The sequence below is a fragment of the Anas acuta genome, chromosome 12 (genome assembly GCF_963932015.1).
Source record: "Anas acuta chromosome 12, bAnaAcu1.1, whole genome shotgun sequence".
NCBI classification, from domain to species: Eukaryota; Metazoa; Chordata; class Aves; order Anseriformes; family Anatidae; genus Anas; species Anas acuta.
This window is the reverse complement of record NC_088990.1, coordinates 3,749,048-3,769,169: the sequence shown is the minus strand read 5'-3', so window position 1 is coordinate 3,769,169 and position 20,122 is coordinate 3,749,048. Positions and strand designations below refer to the sequence as shown.

The window sequence follows — 20,122 nt, the reverse complement described above, 5'->3', positions numbered from 1 at the left end:
GGGGCAAACATTCACTTGTACGGGTGTATGCGTATATATGTATATATATTTGTGTATATATACAGGCATCCACACATAAAAATATAAGAAAATGCTCTCTGACTGATACCAACCTTTCCAAAAATTCCCATCTTTGAGGTATGAAAAACGCAGGATTTTTATAGTATCCCTGTGTTTGATTCCGGATCCTAAATGCAAAGCATATTTCAGGAAACAGTTACAGAAAAATCTGGTAACTGCGATTCAGCTCTGTGTTCTAGTGCCATACCACTACAAAGCTCGAGTGCTCGTTAGTGCAGTCCCCTGTATTTAATACAGCTTTCAGATACCCCAGCGAAGATTAAACCATCAGCCTTGGTATTGTATATTCCCAAGATGTTTTATCATGTTAATAGCTCGTTTCAAAAGAGATCATATATCCTCTTCAGCTACAATACAAACCCAAACAAAAATCCCCATTAAACAGTCCTCTAGCTAACCAGTTGCAGTGACTGACGTTTTAATAATTAAATAGCCAGCTTTGTGGGGAAATATCAAAGTAAGAAATGGCACGACTTGAAAGAAAGCTGCTTGTATATGAATGTCAGTGCAGAGCTTTCATTGATATAGAAGAAGCCATCAAAAGAGCGGTATTATTGCTAATTGTACATTCAGCAACCAGCTTTTAGAAGGCAGGTCTCTGCCTGCAAAGTCCTCCCTACAGCATCCACAAAATGCCAGATAGGATTTTCCAATGAGAGATATTCTTCTCTGGAAAAATATTGATTTGTTGAAACTGTCTGTGGGGAAAGGTCATCTTTGGATCAACTCCCGGCTTGAATTATTTCCAAGAGGGGAGAAAAAAAAAAAGTGAGATGGTTGTTGAAATGTAGTATTTCAATAAAATATCAGGTTTCCTTTTTAAAAATTAAAATGCTTTGTTCAACTGAAACATTAAAGAATTTATACAGAAAAAAAAATTAAATGGACAAATTTGGAACTCTCAAAAACTCCTGCAAGATAGCAAAACTTGCCTGCATAGGTATTGGAAGCCAGCAGTGAGAGGTCGCAGTCCGGAAGCTCCCAATGTAGGAGGTATCTGCTTGGCAGGTGTAGGACGCCTCCGATTACAGCTACTATAATGGCACCTATTTGAGAAAGGGGCCTTACTGTGCCAGGTGTTTTCTCTTCCTCAAAGAACTTGTAATCTAAACAGACTCCTGGGAGCGTGGAGATAAAGGAAGCTTTTTCTCTTTCCTACATATGTGGGAAGAGAGGAACAGAAAGGGATTAAATGTCCTACTGAAAGTCTGCTGGGACGCAAGCAAAACCAGGGCTCCGAGCGCCGCAGTCCTCTGCGCAGTGTCACAGCCGTGCTCCCACTGCCTGCTGGCTAAACGTCAGGGCAGAACTAGCAACAACTCCTGGGATGCTCCCAGGAACATGTCTGGCTGGGGGCCGTCCCACCTTTCACAGCTTTTCCTACTTTTTCACAACACGTACTGTGACTGAAGATGGTGTTTACCTTACATGCAGCTCTGCCCCGGCCGTGTGCCAGCAGAGGCTTGCGGCGTGTGAAGCACTAGGACCACTCGCATGTGGCTCCAGGGAAGTAATCTATTTTAAGGCTCTTTAACTCAGTGCTGCAGCTGGAAGCGAGGAGAAGCCAGCATTAATTCAGCCAGCTCTTTGCCCACAGGCAATGAGCGTAGAGCCTGCTAGGTCCTGGGTTAGCTATTGCATCACCACAGCCACTGAAAGCACTGCGATTCTGCCCAGCGACCTCAGATGATCTCAGTGAGAAGAGAGAGCTCGCAATACTCCTCTGTCTCAAAGCCAAAGATTATTACCTACAAAAGGAAGTTTCCAAATCTCCTTAGCATAAAGAGAATCCAGTGAATAAAGATGTGCCTCCACCAGGTAACAGCTCCACATGCTAGTTCCTTCCCTACACATCCACTCCCTCATCTTGGATTCAGACAGAAAAAGAGACATTTAGCTCCCCTGCTGCCTACTGCCCACTGGGAAGAGGAACCTCTTATTTCTAGGAGCAGAATTAAACCACCACGAAAACAATTTTGCTGTCAAAATGAGGGGATTATGAAGAAGGACTTAGAAAGAACAAATATCTTTAAGGAAGACAAGCAGGAGACCGCATAACACAAAGGCACATTTATAAATAAACTGGCTTTCAATGAACTATCAGATCTCTAATTTTGCCAAGGTTTTGGCTTGGCATATAGCTGACTGTGAGATAAAACATGCTGATAAACAGATTCCTAATTAACACCTATTAAGTACAATAAACACACAACTCACGCACACTTTCCTGTTCAAAGCCTCACAGCGTGCTTCTGAGGATGAACTCTTTACACAACAAAGTGATAAAAACGATGCTCACATTTTCTACCCTTCCAGTGCCTGTAATTCTGGGTGTATAAACAACTGACAATCCACAATGGATTGCAGGGAGGTGAACACTGGTGCTTGCCACTGCTGTTAACTGCTGTTAAAGTGTTTCTTGCTGTTGAAAGCTGGAAGAGCAGTGTTGAAAACCAGAATCCCATAAAACTGGAAGGCAATCCTGAAAAGGAGCCACATGCTGCCCAAACAAAATAACTGGGACACTCATGGGCATTTATCAGGGGACAGCTGCAGACCTTCCTGTACAGCTGGCAGTCCAAGGAACAAGGGGCAGGTCCAATACTGGAAGCCTACGTCTGTGTGCCCAAGTGATGGATCTGATCCAGAAGCCATGGAAACACTCTGGGAAGAATCACAAGGGACTAGAATATTCAGGCAACAGTAAGTATCTGGGTGACAACCCAACAAACTCACAATACATTATTTTATTCATTAATGACAAAGAAGAATGGATCTCTTTACTGTTGGACAGAAAGCATCTCAGTCCAAATTATAAAAAAAAATTAATGTGTTACCTTTCTAGATGCAGCTACAAAAGGATTCTTAGAAACACCTCCCTGTTTTCACTACCTAATGATTATATTTTCCCTCAGAACACAGAGAAATGTGCACAGTAATGCTTTTTCGATGAGCAGGGCTAATAACCTGCCTTCTTGGAGCCAACAAATTTGAGATGATTCCCCTTTAGGTAGTAGTTTTTACATCAATGCAACTCCATTAACTCAGTGAACGGACTCCTCATCAGTACTTGTGTGAGCAGAAAGTGACCGACACCAGACAAAGTGCACACAATCAGAGAGTTTGTTTTAACTTTTGAGGAAGTGGTCTTGGAGAGTTAAAGAACTCTTGAGGAAATGGCCCTTCAGAGTCAACTGCTTTCCGGTGCTACCCTTTTCCCTGTTGAAAAGCAGAAAAACCTCACGATAGGCATTTCCGAGATTTGTTAATGTTCTGTGTCAGAGAAAACACAACAAACTGAATCCAGCAAACATGAAGGGCAACACGCTGGGTTTGATCTGGGTTTGATGGCCTGATCTGCATTACTCCAGCTATGAAGAAATGGAACCCATACGAAATGTACCTGACTCCTCACATATATGTGCAATGATACCAAGACTTCTTCTGATCTACAACTAAAACAGAACAATGTTTCCTCTTCGCATTTTAATGGGAAACATAAAGTACCAGTTCTGTTTTATTTTTTCACATATCTGGAATTAATGGAATAGTGCAAAGAAAGAGATTGGAAAGAAAATATTAATAAGACCACAAACTGATTTTATGACAACGAAGCATACGCTAAATATTATTTTTTTTAGTGTCTTTGGTGCTTTCATGAAACTACATCCTGTGTCTCTCTGATTCACAGACACTCAGAAAAACAAATAGAAAAAAGGTAATTTTTTTTCCATCTTTCTACCGACAGAGAATGCTTTTTTGATGTATGAGCTCTTCAAATTTGCTGAGCCCAATTTTCAGCACTTTAAATGAAAGAACACAACAGTACATGTTACATCAACTGAAGAAGTCATGTGAGTATCGTTATGGGACCAAACCTCAGAGAAGTAGAGACATGATAGTCCCTTAAATTAAACATCAGAAATGTTCTACTTTGACTTATTGCAAACTTCTACCTCTGTAGGCCTTAGAAGAAGTACAGCTAATCAGCCATGTCACAGCCACAGAGGCTGTACTAGCACGGTGTTGTAGATGTCATGTTAAGTGCTGTTTCTAAGGTTAATACTACATGCAGCCACCAAAAGTCTGAGCTCACAGCACTATGCTACCATCCTACAACCCTGAAGGCTGGGTCAGCCAAAACTTAAGCATAGCGCCTGGGTTATGTGCTGTCTCAGGAAAAGATACCTACTCATGGTGAAGATAGGGCAAAGAGCTGCAGGGATGTTTCATAACAGCCTAATCACTCCCATGGAATACTACGTTTGCAGCTTAGAACCTAAAATTCTGACCTTACACCTTGCATCATCCATCTCTTCTTGTCCTCAGTGAGGGTAATGTTCACCTAGCAACCTGCAGCCAACTCCTCAGGCCCTAACACCTGATTTCAAGATAAGAAAAGTACTGATTTTTTAATAACAGGTACTGTTTGACATTAAAAAAAAAAACAAAAAACAAAAAACCAACAACCACACAAACAAAAAAAACACACTGGGAATCAGAGAATGCATTTCTTGGCCATGGGGAAGAATAGAGGGCTAGCAAAAATAAATACAGATACGTACATACAGTGTTTAGATGTGGTTGTGAAGATTATGGGAGTTTTCTCTCCAAGAGCTTCAGAGAGGGGAAGTTCCCAGAATGCCAATGGGGAGGGCTGACTGCCCTTCTAACTTGTTACACGCTATTTGCAGGCTGATACTCAATTGCGTTTTGGCTAATTTTGTTAAGTTCATGCTTCAGCTGTAGATGCCACATCACAAGGCTACACTAACCCTTTCTCCCTCTCTTTGTGTCTCAGTAAGAAAATACAGGATTTCCAAGCTCAAGTGCTCGATTCTTAATAGGCACTCTGTATTATTTTTAAGAGTTTGTTATTTTTATATTCTTAAATTTCCACATTGTATTTTTATAATTTTATTTTGGTTCCCCTCTCTCTTTTTATTTTTCTTTAAACCACTGCACCAGAATGTGTTTTGACCATCTTCCAAACTGAAACACATACAAAAATTTCTGAAGCATTCCAATAATTGTAAACTGGGCTGTGCTGCCCAGGCAGGAACTCTGCTTCTCTCTCTCTTTCTCTCTATTAAACAAAAAGTATTTCCACTGAAAATAAAGAGAAAAAGGTCTTTTTGCAACATACAGAAGCAGTGAAATAGGACACTTCAGTTTCATATGAAACAGTCAACGTGAAAATAGTCTGAATTTTAACAACCTACATTAGGAAAACTATAAAAGATAGTGTGGCAATGAAGGAAGTTGTTGCCTTTACTTCTAAAAAAATAAAATCTTCTAATTTTATTTTTAGAATTGCCAGGCTCCTATCCTGCAAGCCTCAACAAAACTAAACCCATCCTTCTCCAGATGTATCATTATTATATTTACACAGAAGTTAAAGTGTGTATGTCTGATACAAAATTCTGTAGGCAAAGTTTCCGGCTGTACAGAAAACAACAATGCAGCCTATTATTTTCAGGATAAATCAGCTCAAAATCTAAATTCCATGTTCTTGTAAATATTCTATACATTACTAAATAATAGCGCTTACTATCATTGTCTGGATCTTGCAAATGACTCTGCAAAGAAAAAACAAAGGCCCATTGATTCCCAGGCATGGAGTCCAAAAGTCCACTCTGGCAGTCTCTCTGTGATCGAGATCCAGATGACAGACACCCACAATTGCTTAATTATATTCAGCATTGTGCCATCAAATATGAAAACGGAAGGGATACATACAATCCACTCGATTATTACAGCTGTTGATCTTCCTTGATTATTACAGTTCCTCTTTCTTTACATTTTCTTGGTTCTGTTCCTTTTCCATTTTAGCCTAGAAGTCCAGTCCGTCTCATTTGGCTTACAGTCAATTTTGCCCCCTTGTTTGTGCTGCTGCCTTGTGGCTTTTAGATATTGGGAGGTACATAGATTTGTTAAAAAATAACTTGAAGTCAAAGAAAATGGTAGAGCCATTTCTAGCTGCCTTGAGTTTTCTAAAAAGTGTCATGTCAAAATTCATAAAGCCAGTTGCATCCAAGCTGACAGTGTCCCTTTTTCAGCAAAAAATCCCTTTGTAGCAATGATTATCTCCTTCCACATGCCATTTTAGCCTAAGCACGGTTTTGACTCAAAACAATCCTGAAAGATAATGGTTATGTAAAAACCCGCAAAAATGTGTTAATAATAAATAAGCCAAAAGGCGTATAAAACAAAAAGCCAAACACTGGATGCAAGAGATAGAAATCACATTTTTTCCATAAATATAATTTCAGTGCAAAAGCCTCTATTAGTAGGCATGCCAGTCTGAAAAATAAACACCGGTTTCTGACTAAACACATGATATTTTCATAAGAGGTTACGAACAATGCATTTTTACATGTTTCTGGTGGAGAAACACCACCTCTGCTCTGAGATGCAGGCATTAACCGTTTATGCTTTTCCTCTCACTGATAACACAGCTAAAAAAAAAGGGAGAGCAAAGAGTTAAAAGTCTCCAGTCTGCAGAGGTCTCCATAGCTTGAGTGGGACAGAAGCCTTTTGCTTCCTCTTGCACGGGGGTCACATGAATTCACAAGACTTAATTCATTGTGCAGATCTGAAGAACAGAGGTCAGACAGGTTCAATTCCAGCAATTTGCATGTTGGCCCCGGCTCCCACTGACATTCAACAGCCAAGTCCCCAGAGGTCTGTGTTTGGGGTACGCCGATAATGCACCATGCAGTACCAAAGGTGCATTGCTGTTCAGTTTCTTCTGCAAGCCACGTCATGAGTTTTCTCAGAACTTGAGAATAGCACAGGTATCTGTTTAATTTCTGGTAAAAGCAAGTTATCTCCTTTAAAAATACAAAGGATTGTGCAATCTCTTAGGTGGGACAAAAGCGCTTCTAGCACTGCCAGAGGGCATGACTGTACAACCTCCCCCCTTGGAAACGGGCAGTGTGTCTGGTATGGTAGGAGCACAGTCGTATTTCCTTCTGTATAAGCATTCCCACTGATCATTGGTATATTGAAATACAGACACAGGATCTAAACAAATTTAAAAGGAATGCCAACAGGCAAAGTTAATGTACAGCTGAGCCGACCTCATAGGTTTTCATTTCTGTTCTGCAGATTTGGAATAAGATAGCAAGGAGCTACTTTTTTACTGGTCTGGGAAACTGTTAAAATTCTGAAGGCCCCTATTTTGTATTACAGCATCTGAGTTACCACTAAAAACAAACATGGAAGAGGAATTTTGGAGATACAGTATGAAATATCCAGATAAGGTTGAATATTCATGGATTAACTATCTGGTTGGACCAGCGTCTGAGCTCCAAATGCTGCCAAGCATTTAGGCACCTGGCTCTTTGTGAAAGCAAAGGATATTACACCCCTTTAAAAATTTCTTTCCTGATGCCATAAAGGGACAGAACTTACTGTACAAAAAGTTTCTGCAGTTTCTCAAAAATGGGGAAATTTGGGATTCATCTTATCTCTGAATTTTGCTCTACAATCAGATTTTAGGACATTTTTTAATATAGGTCCTCTGCTTTGCCTGATGCGATTATGTAGCTCAGCCATCTCCAACGAAATGGTATAGTGTAGCTCTTTTATTGAATAAGAAAATAGACAGTAGACACATGTAAGCATAAAAAGACTGAGCAGGCTAATTTCCTGAAGTTTATTTCCTTTTTGTAACAAATATTTACTGTCAAATGTTTATTACTTTTACATTTGGATTTTTTTAATACTTTATTGAATTAAAAATACCACATTACCATTGGCTAAAAGAGGAGACAGCTATGTTTGCCAATAATTTCTACAGCTAATGCCAATGACTGGTGCCAATTTTTTTCTTGGTTCATATTTTTGTAGACAGCTTTGAGACTTACAACACAAGCATTCTGCAGATGAGGCATGAGAAACACTAAGGTGAAAAGAACAAAATCTTTGAAGGTTTAAAAATTAAAGCTGATCATTTCCTCTAAAAACTGGTTTCCTTGCCTTCAAACTCCAATTCAAAGTAGCATAACAGGATGCAAATATTTACTTAAATTAATGGCATGTGCCATGATCGATCCAAATCTTCAGAATGTGAATGTTAACTCTATCACACATCTGATACAGAAAAATATTTCTAAGTAAGCATTTGCCAATTCTTTTTAATTAGCAGAAGTTTTACAAGACTTTTCTTTAGAAACTCCTAACGACTTAGGAATTATCCTTTCTTTGGGAGATATTGAGGGAGTGATGGAGGGAAAGAAAACAGCTTTTGCTGTGTTCTAAAGATGTCAAGCAATAAGACTGGTGAAAAAATTGTGGGAGGGACAAATACCTGCAGTCTGCATGTTGCAGAGAAGTATCTTGCAGCAGTGCCTGTTGGTTTGTTCTTCTGGAAAGTAACTTGCTCCTGAAATAATGCCAGACCCTACTAGTGGACATGCAATTTCTGCCTGAGAAATGCTGACCACCTACTAGTAGGCTGACATTCTCATTAGGCACTGGACTATCCAGAAACAGAATATTTTTTATCGCAACAAGGAAAATAGCAAATATCTGTTCCAACACTAGTCAAGGCTTGTGACACCCACACAAGTGGAAAAGTGGAAAAACTTGAACCATCCACTGTAGATCTGGGATTTTCTATACAGACCCATATTCTAACACTTAGCTTCCAGTACAGTAGTCCTGGTGGTCTGCATTTTCTTGATGGAGCTGGAAAACATGATCTACCCAGATTCTTTACTTATTGTTTTAATGTTTTATATTAGCTAGCTTCCAAATCCAAAACAAATAAAACAACAAACGTGAAACTAAGACTATGTTCCCAAGACTTGCATGTGTTCAATGGTTTTAGTCATTTGGCACTTATAAATCCCAGTTATCATTCATTGTTATTTTCTTTGTTAGAACTGATTTAAGATCTCATGACTGTTCAGAATGGTTCTAAGGGACAAGTTCAAACTCTAAGTGGCTGGTTAATGACAGCACAAAACTGGACTATCCTACGCCTGCCTGTCTAGGACAGAATGCTGCCAGCTGGTGCTGGTGACAGGATATGGAGCTTCAAGACTTTCTTCTGGGTATAAGTAAGCCTTTCTTCAGTCCCCATTTAAAGGAGGATGTGTACAAGCTCATCTCAGAATACAAGACACCTAATTATGTGCAAGACTTTAGAAAGAGTTTAGATACCTAAAATCCAGAGGACAAGTCAGACAGCCTCATCTCAAACATGACCTGATTCTAGAAACACCAACAATCACCGTTTCCATTTTGCTGCCCAACCACATGGTAAGAGCCATGTTACACCCAAGGCCTGACTGAACATCATTCTGCTTAGAAAACACACGTGAAGGGGCCTAATTCTGTACAGATCTCTAAACGGCCCCATCAGGCAAGCAGTCATTGATATTTCCTTGGAAAAGAGTTAGAGTGAGTTCATAAGAACACTGTAATGGTCCAAGGGTGAGGCCTACTGAAAGGTCAGACAGACGTCTCAGCTGAGTCTGTGAAGGCAGGCAGCACTCCTGTGAGAAAAGATTTTCCTCTCAGATGAACTACCAGGAAAACAGTATCTATGGAGTACTGCAGCAAAACCACGTCAAAAGGGAACTGTTGCTACATGAAGACTGAATACACACAAAAGTTCTTATGGGTCTGCTGTAGGACATTAAGACCAATGTGGGGAAGGGAGGAGGACTGCAGGAGTACATGCTGTTGACATAAAGGTCAATAGGAGTCTGACTACTGATGTTGTGGCAGTAGTGCTGAACATGCTGAAAATCCCACGGTAACTGTGAGGAAGGTCCAGACTCCTCCACTCCTCCAACATTCAACAACTACATTGCCACATCCCACCTCATTTCCAGGTACACCCCACGAGCTCTTACCTCCATATTTTTACAGAACGTAGCATTGGTCCCAAAGAGGATCTGGCACTGCTCATCGGCACTGTAGTGCATTCCAGGCAGCTTGTGGGGGAGCCGCACCGCGTACTGGCTTCGGGGGTCTGTTACCAGCAAACAGGTGCTGACCTTGGACCTGCGGAGTGCGATAATTAAACATGCCTGTGAGGGGAAGTACCTTTGAACTCGAGTGTTAGATCACTGCTGTAGAGCAGCTGTTGTCCTGTCTTAAACAGGGAATCTAATGACCTTCTGTGAAACAGTGGTGATTTTCTCAGTATCTTTCTGGAAGGTTTCTAAATCATTAAAGCTACGGACAAAAAGGTCCTTGAGAACTCATCCCCTGCCCCAGGCCTCAAGGCTGAATCTACTATATTTACATCATTCGGCATAAGTATGTGTCTAAATTATTCCTAAAAATCTGAGGGAGGCTCAATTTTGCCCTGAGGCTACCAAACCCAACAGCTTCTCAAGCCTTACAGTGATAGCTAGAAAGTCTTAACGTCCTGTCTCACCTGAATACCCCGAGCTCAATTTTATGCCCTGGGCTTCTTATTTATCACAGGCATAAAGGAAACAAAAATGCCTTTGTCTTCAAAACAATTGTTGACAAATTGGAATATCAGTTTGTCATCTCCTGTCTGTCACAGACCAGAGTGAGTGCAACCTTTTTTTCAAATCCATGCTTTAGTGTAACACTAGATGTCCCATTTTCTTTCATTTTTTTTTTCCTTTCTCTCACACCTCTAATCCCCAGAGTTGGGGGATTAGTCCTTAGTGAACTGCTGAACACGGTAAACTGAAATATGGATGCAATGGAAGATTTTATCAGGGTACCTACACACATATTTCTGATACTGCAAATATGAAAGGCCTTTGTTTGTAAAATGCAGGTAAACTGGGATTGTTTTTAAGATGTTATCAGTACAATGGCAACAGCATATAATTCCTGTGCCTCTCTGTAAACCTCAGTTTCAAAGGGCCTACAGTAATGGATACAGAGTCAAACTTGCACACCCTAATGACACATGCACTTTTTTTTTTTAATGGAAATTTGTCTAGGCTCTCACTTTCAGATAGAACATCGGATTTGTGCCTGATAGGATATTTGATCATCAGTGCAATCCTTACTTGAGGAAGTTTTCAAGGTCATCGCGGCTGCATGAAGACCAGGAAAGGTCACTGGGGTTCCTGCCCTTGACCCATTCTCCAGACATAATATGGGACCTCCCTGCACAGGGCAGATGATCGTCATCATGGCTCATTCCCATGCTGTTTAGTTAAAACAAAACAGGACACAAAAAAAACAACACCTATCAAGTTATCATGTGGGTGTCTCATTTACCATTGGACTTAGTAATGACATTGTCACATCTCACAACTAACAAAGTCGGCAATATGCTACACAAATAATACAGAAACACTCAGATAATTCTCTGGGCACCTGTTTCATGCGTAAAATACAGGTTCCTTGAATTTACACGGTGGGATTCAAACACGTTCAGTGAGGATTTCAAAAAGCATCCTAAAATAGGAAAGCATTACCTTAACCTGCCTCCACCTTGCCACTCAGGACTCTTCCACCATTAGTGCAGTCTCTGCTTTTGGGCTGCTGCAGTAAATTGCTGTTGGAAAAAGCCTCTCTCTAGTGCTGCTATAGGCAGGTGAGACTCCTCTGCTGGAGGTCAGCCTTTGGGACCAACCCTCACGGCAGCAAATAAGGGATAAATGATGTACCCAAGTCCACCTGCTCCATCGGTGAGATGTCAGAAGCCCTGAATGGCAGTCCCACACTCAGCCTATCGTACCAGGCTGCCTGGCAGCAAAAGGAAGTTAAGGATTTTCCATCCTACTTTGAAATGATTGTTAAAACCATTTTGTAAATGGTACAGAATAGCATCACTCTGAAAATTTAACATCATTCCTTAGATTCCAGCACAAATTGGAACATAGGTTTCAGACAAAAGGTACCTTGTATGGCCAGTGTCAATTTCTAACTCACGGATGTTGGGCTGAAAACAGGGATTGACGGGAACTCTCCAGGTTTCCAGCTTGAAGGACTGAGCAAGCCAGGAGCAGTCCCTTTAAAAATGGTGTTGGACTCTTTAATGCATGCTATTTCTCAGAGGCTCCCGTTTGCTTTCTGACTATGCTCTTGGCTTTGCTTCTCTCCATTTTTGGGACTCAACTGTTCAAAGCCTAAACACAACATACATTTCTAGTTGCAATGAACCAAAACCGGCTTCAGCAGCTTGATAATTATGGCTTAGATTAAACTGCCATTTATACTATTTTTAGCTTAAAGTGAAGATTATATGGTGGGCTCTATTTTTTTTAGGTTTATCTCCAGGGACATTATTATTGCTAGCAAAACTACATTTAACAATCGTTAGACTCAGAAGTTCACCGTTATTCTTGTTTTTAAACCTTTGTGGGTTTTGAACACAGCAGAAACACGAACATCAAGCCCGTTTTGTTTGATGCATGCAGGAATAATTTAACAGTCTATTAGTAACTCTAACTTCAAAACAGTAAAGAGTGAAATTCCTGCTCCACTGAAGTGAATGGGAGTTTTGCCACTGACTTCAATGGAGCCTGGGTTTCACTCCAAATATTTCACTCATGTTGTTTCTACACACAGAGAAAACTTCACATGCTAGGAGGAAAGTTCCAGCAGTATTCCTCCAATGCAAATAAGCCCATCTGAAGTTTGTATTCCTAAAAATCAGGGAAGGATGAGCTAAATGCCATGAAGCAGGTCAGGTAAGCTTGCTGGCAGTCTTCCAGAGGGAAGTTTGCCTGTCCAAAAATGCCAGTTCAGAAGGCTTGTAGGCACGTAGCAATTGTGTTAGCTTTTCTAATGGAAACGAGGCAGGTTTCCAAGGTTTCTGTCAGCTTGCCTGCCTTGTGACTGCCACAGTGCTGAGACTCGAACTTGGGTCCTTCAGGTTTCTCCTCCGTCAGGGCTTCTATAGGATGGGACTCAGCAGAGCAGGTTCCCATCTTGGCAGCTTGCTGATCAGCCCCCTGCTCACCAACTCTGTTGTTCCACTTGAAAAAAGTGAAAGCAAAACATCTTCCTGACTTTCCAAACTGCTTTAGGCTCCCTGATTCTATCTGTTCCACAAAAGGCTAGTGTTTGGCTCAGAGTTCCTTAATTAAGGAATGCCTCAGCTTTCTGATTAACTTTATTCGTTGCTAAATTTGCAAGAAGCCGGATTTTTTTTTGTAAGCAAACATGGGCAACAGTTACTAATTAATACATTCCTGTCCTCAATTTTATTTTAAACCTGACCTCACGAAAGGTATCTGCCCAGGAGAAATGCTGAGGCTACCATTCATTACTTGGCTTTGATTTTGTAAGGGTGTTTGTGGCAGATAGAACAATCTTTATAGACTGAGCCAGAACTCACCTCTCAGAGTTATCGACAGGCTTCTTGAAGTTCTTTCATTTTTTACACGTGTGAATATCACTACTTTTCTGAATTATTCCTGATTTCTTAACAGAAATTCTTTAAAAAGCTCTAAGTGTAAAGGAATTGAGTCTGAGTTATTGGTATGAAGCAAAATAGCTCTCTGCACATTCAAAAGAACTATGCCAGTTTATATTAGCTTGGGATCTGGCCTCAAGGTACATAAGCAACCTCTACTGGCCTCCCTGTGATGAGTTTCTGTTAGAATGAAACCAGCAACACCTTTGGAGTCTGTTTTAATTGGCAGCGCACAACTTTTCCCAGCATCTACTTTACCTTACAATGACTCACTTGAGGAAAGGATTAAATGACCTGCAGGACTGAGGCATACCCTAGCATGCTAACACATTCTTTTCTGAAGTTCAAGGGTCTCCAGCTACATCAAAGGAAGAAGTTTTTCCTAAACACATAGTAAATGTAATGCCATGCTGATTCTTTTCACTAATAGTCTCCCCCACTTTAACAGAACTAAGCAGGACAGAGCACTGTGTGTTTGTACTAAACAGCAGCGCAAGCACTGATTCAGTGCTTTGCATTTTCTTTGTGGTCATCTAATCTTACCTGCTATTCAGAAGTTCACATGGAATTAGGAGCGCATAATCAGCCCCTTGAAATACTCTGCCATGGGAAGGAGCTCTATTCTTACATGAGCAGATCTTGAAAACAGAGCCAATAAGAATGGCCCTTGGATTAGAAGTAAAAAGGTTAAAATGGCACCAGATTACCCTACTGACCCACTGCCCTCTGTGCTGTTCGAGGTATAACCATCCTTTTTATCGGGAGCAGCAACCACATGCTGCATGTTATCCTTTACACCACACCATTACAGATGGGCAGGACTCGATTTCACTCTGTGCTGTCACTGTCACAGTTACTAACCCCATTCAATGCACCGAGTTAACTTTCTGCCTTCGCTTCATCATGTTCTCCTCCTGAAGACAATGAGATTCCACGCAGGCAAGCAAGAACAGCTCAGACTGTCAGCTCTTCCGCACAGTCCTTTCATTGCATGTTTATTCAGATTAGCACAATGGGAGTCTGCTTTCACACCCCAGCTTCTCTTCTAATACAAATAATGCACTGGTTATCAGCTAAAGGCACTAGGGCATCGCTGACGGAGTCCTGCAGCACGTTTACTGCTGCTCATCATAAGTGAGTCCAGAAACAAGCTGACCGACCAGTTTGAGTTCTGACCATTCACATAACCATAACAAGGCGAGTTTTATCCCAAGTCACCAGGAGGCAGCAAAAACAGATCTCTTTGAAGCTGTTTTGTGTAGAATGACACTTTAACATAACATTGCAAGGAATAAAAAATAGTATGCTGTCTCTCAGAGCCCTGGCCCCTCTGAAGCGCGTGCTCCTTTCCAGGACACCACTCTCTGTCAGGATCCACGCAGCAATCAGAACTGGGTCAGGACGCCAGAACAACACTCTGGGCCCAGGCCGGCCAACTTCTTGTGTAACCCTTTTTAGCAAAATGCAATTAAGCCGTTTGTTTTCCCACAGCAATACTAAATAAATGCACTTGCTTTGTTTGTTTTGGTCATTAGTGGAGCTTCTCCTCTAGACAGTTAATGTAACTAAACGGCTCTGTTTACCCTTGGTGCATTTTCCAATGTTTCCTGTTATTCTTTAAAAGCTTGAGCCAGAGCCCACCAAAGGCTGCCTTCAGTGCACTGTGCATTGCACCTCCAAGTTCTTGAGGTCATGTATACAAATATTCATCAGAACCACTACGACTCTCAATAGGTTTCCTATTAAAAGCCCCAAATCTGAGTCTGAGGACAGTTCCAAAGGCTGGGGGAAACTGATTTAGGAGATGCTTTAAATTTTTTCAACAGCTGCAACTTTATGGCTGGTAACAGACCAGTTGAGAAAGCCCCAGGTTTATTATCTTGCGCTCCCTGTCTGGTGGGGAGAGGTTATAAAGTAGGGGCAAGAATCAAATGTAATAGAAAATATGATCAGCCATAAAACAAGTGCTTTTCTTCAGGCAGAAAGAGAGTAGCAAGTGACATAAGGAGGCATGGTGAGGCGAAACCTTAAAAAAAAAAACAACAAACCATACCCAGAAGTGGAAACACCATGAACTTCTACAATCCCTCTGTTACATGTAAGCACTTGGGCTGGCTGTTAATAAGAGCTTCTCCATAGCCTCCCTGAGAGAGCCAAACCTTTACATTTGTCTGCACATAATTCAGGGTGAATCTGATGCTGGTTCGCTTCAGAAATGAACGGCAATCAGGACAAGCAAGGCTTCCCAAGGTGAGCTGGCTGTTACCCTAGCAGCTCATTAAACTTCTGCATGACACAATTGTTCCCCATGCAACTGGCACTAATGTCAAAGTCCTCGTTTCTCCAAGGACAGCGAAAGACGATGTCCAGCTACCCACAAGGATGTGAGGACAGTGCTCCGTGCTTTCCTGCAGTGGGAAAAATCCAAGGGAGGGTCTTTCTATACCTGAAGGACCTACTCAAACTGCTGCAACAGTGAAGGTCAGCAAATCATTCAAAAGGAAGGGCTCCTTGGGGCCACTTGCCCTGCAGACCAACATGGACTCAACTGAGCCAAGGGCCTGCTACAGCGATGTCCCAAACACGGAGTGAGACAGGAGAGGGCAGTGATCTCTCACTCCTAGCAAAAAGCTCAGTGAGACCACAAAGGTTTCTGCATTCTTGGCAGGTCTTTGCTGGAAAGCACGTTTTCTCTACCTGTGTTTATAACAGGAGGCTCTTAGCTGCAGATGTTCTCTAGAAGGGCTCCGTTTCTACAAAGCATCGGCGCTCCCTAAGAGCTACGTGCAGAACCCCCAGTTGCACACTGCAGCAGGGCAGGTCACTGCTGACCTTTTCTAAAGAGCATAGAGGAGAATCATTCCCTGTGACTCAGCTCACCACGACTCACCCAGAGGGAATGTGGCATTAACCTCTGTGCCAGGATAAAGCACAAATTTCTGTCTGAACCCCACCGTAACAATATCAATGCAGAGAGAGGGACAGGACAGGACAACATCCTCATTTAGTGTGAGAGGAAATGGGAAAGGAGAGCTGTAACTTCCCTGCTCTGGCATTTCAGTGTGGGCAGGATGACAGCGCCCTGTGGAAAGCCTGCTGCTTAGACATGCTAGGGGCACAAATGCCATGTTTATCCATACAAAGGGCATACCTGAAGGACAAATTCCTTCCCACTTCCTATCAGGTCTCCATGAATGGTTGAGAAGGGAGTTCCGTCTCCACAGTCCACCCAATCTCAACAGCCAAGGAAGATGCTGCTCTGGCAGGTTACACACGGTGCCTGGCTGCAGCTGAGGACATCACGCGGGGTCATGAAGCTCCAACCAGCACAGGTCACGAAGCAGAGAACGTACATCAACAGTCCTCAGCAGCTACTGACTTGGGCTGGATCTGCACCAGCAACTTAGAATTGGGAGACGGTATATCACATAATCAAGCCTGTGAGTCGTCCAGTCCCAAATCGAGTTCAATGTTAGGAATTTTTTATTAACGTTTGAAATCGAAGCTGTGTCACTGGAAAGATGCCTGCTTCTGAACTGGTTCAACATGTTTAACATTTCAATATAAAAACGCTGATATCTTGCGAGTTATGAGGCTTCCAACCAGTTGAGAATAAAGGCATAACAAAGTCAGAAGTGAAATGGGGTTGCTCGTTACAGCTGGAATTATAATTGGAGCTGCAGTGCAAAATGAGGACAGTAAGTTCAAATGCAGAGTGACCTAGGAAGGTGATGTGTCTGTAAGTAACCAAAGAGAGGCAGAGACAGCCAGAGGGGTCAGAAGGGAGTCCAAGCGAGGCTTGGACAGAGGGCAAACTAACAAATGCTGGGGAAACACGCTGGGGTGAGCTGAGCGAGGAAGGAGGAGTGAAATAGCTTGCATAACCTTCTTACAAAAACAACGGTCACTGGGTCTGGTGGTTTAATGGAAAACAGGCTTTTTCACCTTGTGCTTCTCGAACATGTGAACGCAGCCTTCTAAATATAATCTGACTGTTTCAGAGGCTGTCAGGAGGTACTTGGGGGAGCTGGGATGCAGAGGGGAAGATGACCTTACTTAGAGCATTTGTAATAATCGAAGATGGTCATTGTGTACATACTGTTATCTAGGACAGGGGTGTTCAGGATGGGTGCCCAGCTTTTGTTTCATTTATCAGGAGAGACAACATTTAAAGGGAGCCATGACTAATGGACTCTTGTTTTCATAACCAAGTTTATGTCACTCTAATAGTGAAGTAACCAGACATTTTATATGGTTATCTGCTCATCAAGCAGCCAAGAAGTCAACAACAGCGAGTGAGAACACTCCAACGCCTTTGGTGAATTGCAGTGTGGAAAGCTGTGGTTTATTCAGCTGCGTGACAGATCCAGCCCTTTATTATATGGTTTTCATTTAAAAAGAATTATTTCTTTTGCCACAGAATCTGGAAGGCAGCAAGTATAAGCTTGTGTGGCAAGGGACATCCAGCACACACTAGAGACTAAGATGGCAGGCACGGGCACTGCAGCACTGCACTCACCCAAGCGTTTCGTCTCCAAGTTTGGTGCCCACGGGGTCCCAGATACCTGTACCAGAGCTGGCCAGACCCCGCTGACACAGTGGCAGTCCTCTTAGCTGGTCTGATGGAAGTTACACCAGGGCCATGAGGAACAAGGTGAGTCATCTCACGATCTCCTCTCCAGCAATAACATCACATGCCCAAGTCACGAGTGACTCCTGACTGAAAAGAGCAATGAAATTTCTCTCTGGCTACCAGTGAAGAGACACCAGCTACTCATTACTCCTAAATCGGGAATAAAGTTATCTGAGGGTCAAAGGGTAATGTCCTCATGAAAATGTATGCACTGAGCTGTTCCCTTGACCTCCACAAAATTGAATTCACTTCAGTCCACTTCCTGGATGTGAAAAATGCTTTCTCGCTTGCTTTAGGTTGGTCTCAAAAAGCAGGGAAGTGTTGCACAAGGAGCACAGTGAATGAAACAGAGCACAGCAGTGGGCAGAGAAAGACTCTGCTGCTTTTCTTTCCTGGTGAGCAGAAGCTGCTGTGTCCCATCTGCAGCTCCTTGTAAGCAGAAAGCACCCTGGTACATCGCAGGACTAACATGCTGACGGAAAACAAGCTGCTTGCTTTCAGCACTGCCAGAAAGTGGGTGAGAACAAGGCCCCAGAAAATGTGACATGCATTTCCTTAGAAGATGAAAAGCAAATTTAAATTATAGGGTGGAAAAAAAAGACAAAAACCCTGGGATAGCTGGGTGGGAGAGCCCACCCACTAGGGAACAAAGAGAAAGGCTCAGTAAGAACGGCTGACAGGTCTGTCACTCAAGGTGTTGCCAACCTGAGGGGAAGCTCTTACATGCGAACACCTGAATGTGCCGTGCTAAAACTTCTGCAAAACCAGCGAAAGCCTCTAGTCAATCACATTAATTACCGAGGATAAAACCTGAACAAAGAGATGCAACATGAGAAGATATTAAAAGAATCTCTACAGGGGAGGGAGAGACAGCATATTTGCCTAATCTGTGCACCACAAGCAAGCACAGATGTCCCACACGCCGCCCCACCAGGAAGCCACCCACTGCCACGCACTGGGGAAGATGAGGCAGCCTGGGGAATGCGCTGGAGGAGTCGGGAATGCTGACTGCTGGCTGCCTTCCCACACGTGGAGATCAATTCTGCACTCATGGAGGTGGGAGCGAGGAGATGGCCAACATCAAAAGACAGAGGCACAGATGTAACTGTAATGTATGTAATTCTACCAGCATCCCGTCTTCTGAAGTCCCCAGAGAAGCCACTGTATCCATGCTTTATGGTTCCCAGATCAGCAGAAGTCTTGTTCGCAGGAAGAAATATTGCTCAGCCTCTTTTGTTTATTCTTCCTTTTTGGTCTAGGTTGATGATTTCTGTGGGGCTGCAGACTCTGCAAAAATCCATCCCGTGTGACCTTCTTCACTGATTCACCTACATGACAGGTGCATGTAGAGGACAGTAACGAACCTGTGTGCCTTCTTTTGATTCTAAGAACGAAAAATAAACAATCTCTCCAATAATGGATCAGTCTGCAGTAGCCAAGCCCCTTCAGCTGAAGACGTGCTGGAAGGATACGGCATTTCCAGTAGTAGCCTTCTTGCTCCCTAAACTCTTGGGATTTTTCATGATGGTGCAGCTGGGAAAAAAAAATATTATCGCCCAATCATCTGGCCTTGGTTATTGAGAAGTGACCGTAGATGTTCAGTATGCTGTTACTTAAGTCTCTCTCACTCGTGATCAGCAGGGAGAGTCTTGGTATCAGGCAGGAGCACTGCAAATCATGGCTTGGTAAGAACAGCACTTTGGAAGTGCTATGTCCAGAGCAATACTGAAATGGAAACCTTTGGAGAGTGAGGATGCCTGGTTGTCTACAAACCCTGGTTGCCTACAAACCTCAAGGTGAATGCAGCCAAGGTTGCTCTCACAGTGTCAAAGAATGCCACAAGAAAAAAAGTAAAAAGCAACTTGAGAAGAGACAGTATTGCTTTGAACGACCTTGGTTTGAACGTATTAATATGAAGACAAATTTCAGAGAAATAAAAGTCTGTTATCTTCATAGGAAGACACCTCTTTAGAAGGTCTTCAGCTGGTATGATGTGTAGCATGCACATCATTTAACTGATGACAGCTTTCTGG

General features: G+C 42.4%; 1 protein-coding gene across 3 annotated transcripts in view; it reads right to left on the bottom strand.

The window, feature by feature from the left end:
* Positions 1-20,122, bottom strand: part of ADAMTS17 (ADAM metallopeptidase with thrombospondin type 1 motif 17) — a 173,853-nt gene that overhangs the window by 79,478 nt on the left and 74,253 nt on the right. For all 3 annotated transcript variants that reach the window (XM_068695902.1, XM_068695903.1, XM_068695904.1), the window contains exons 9-10: positions 11,097-11,237; positions 9,951-10,101 (exon numbers count right to left, since the gene is read on the bottom strand). In XM_068695902.1, coding sequence (XP_068552003.1) covers positions 9,951-10,101; positions 11,097-11,237 — 292 coding nt within the window. The remainder of the gene's footprint in view (positions 1-9,950; positions 10,102-11,096; positions 11,238-20,122) is intronic.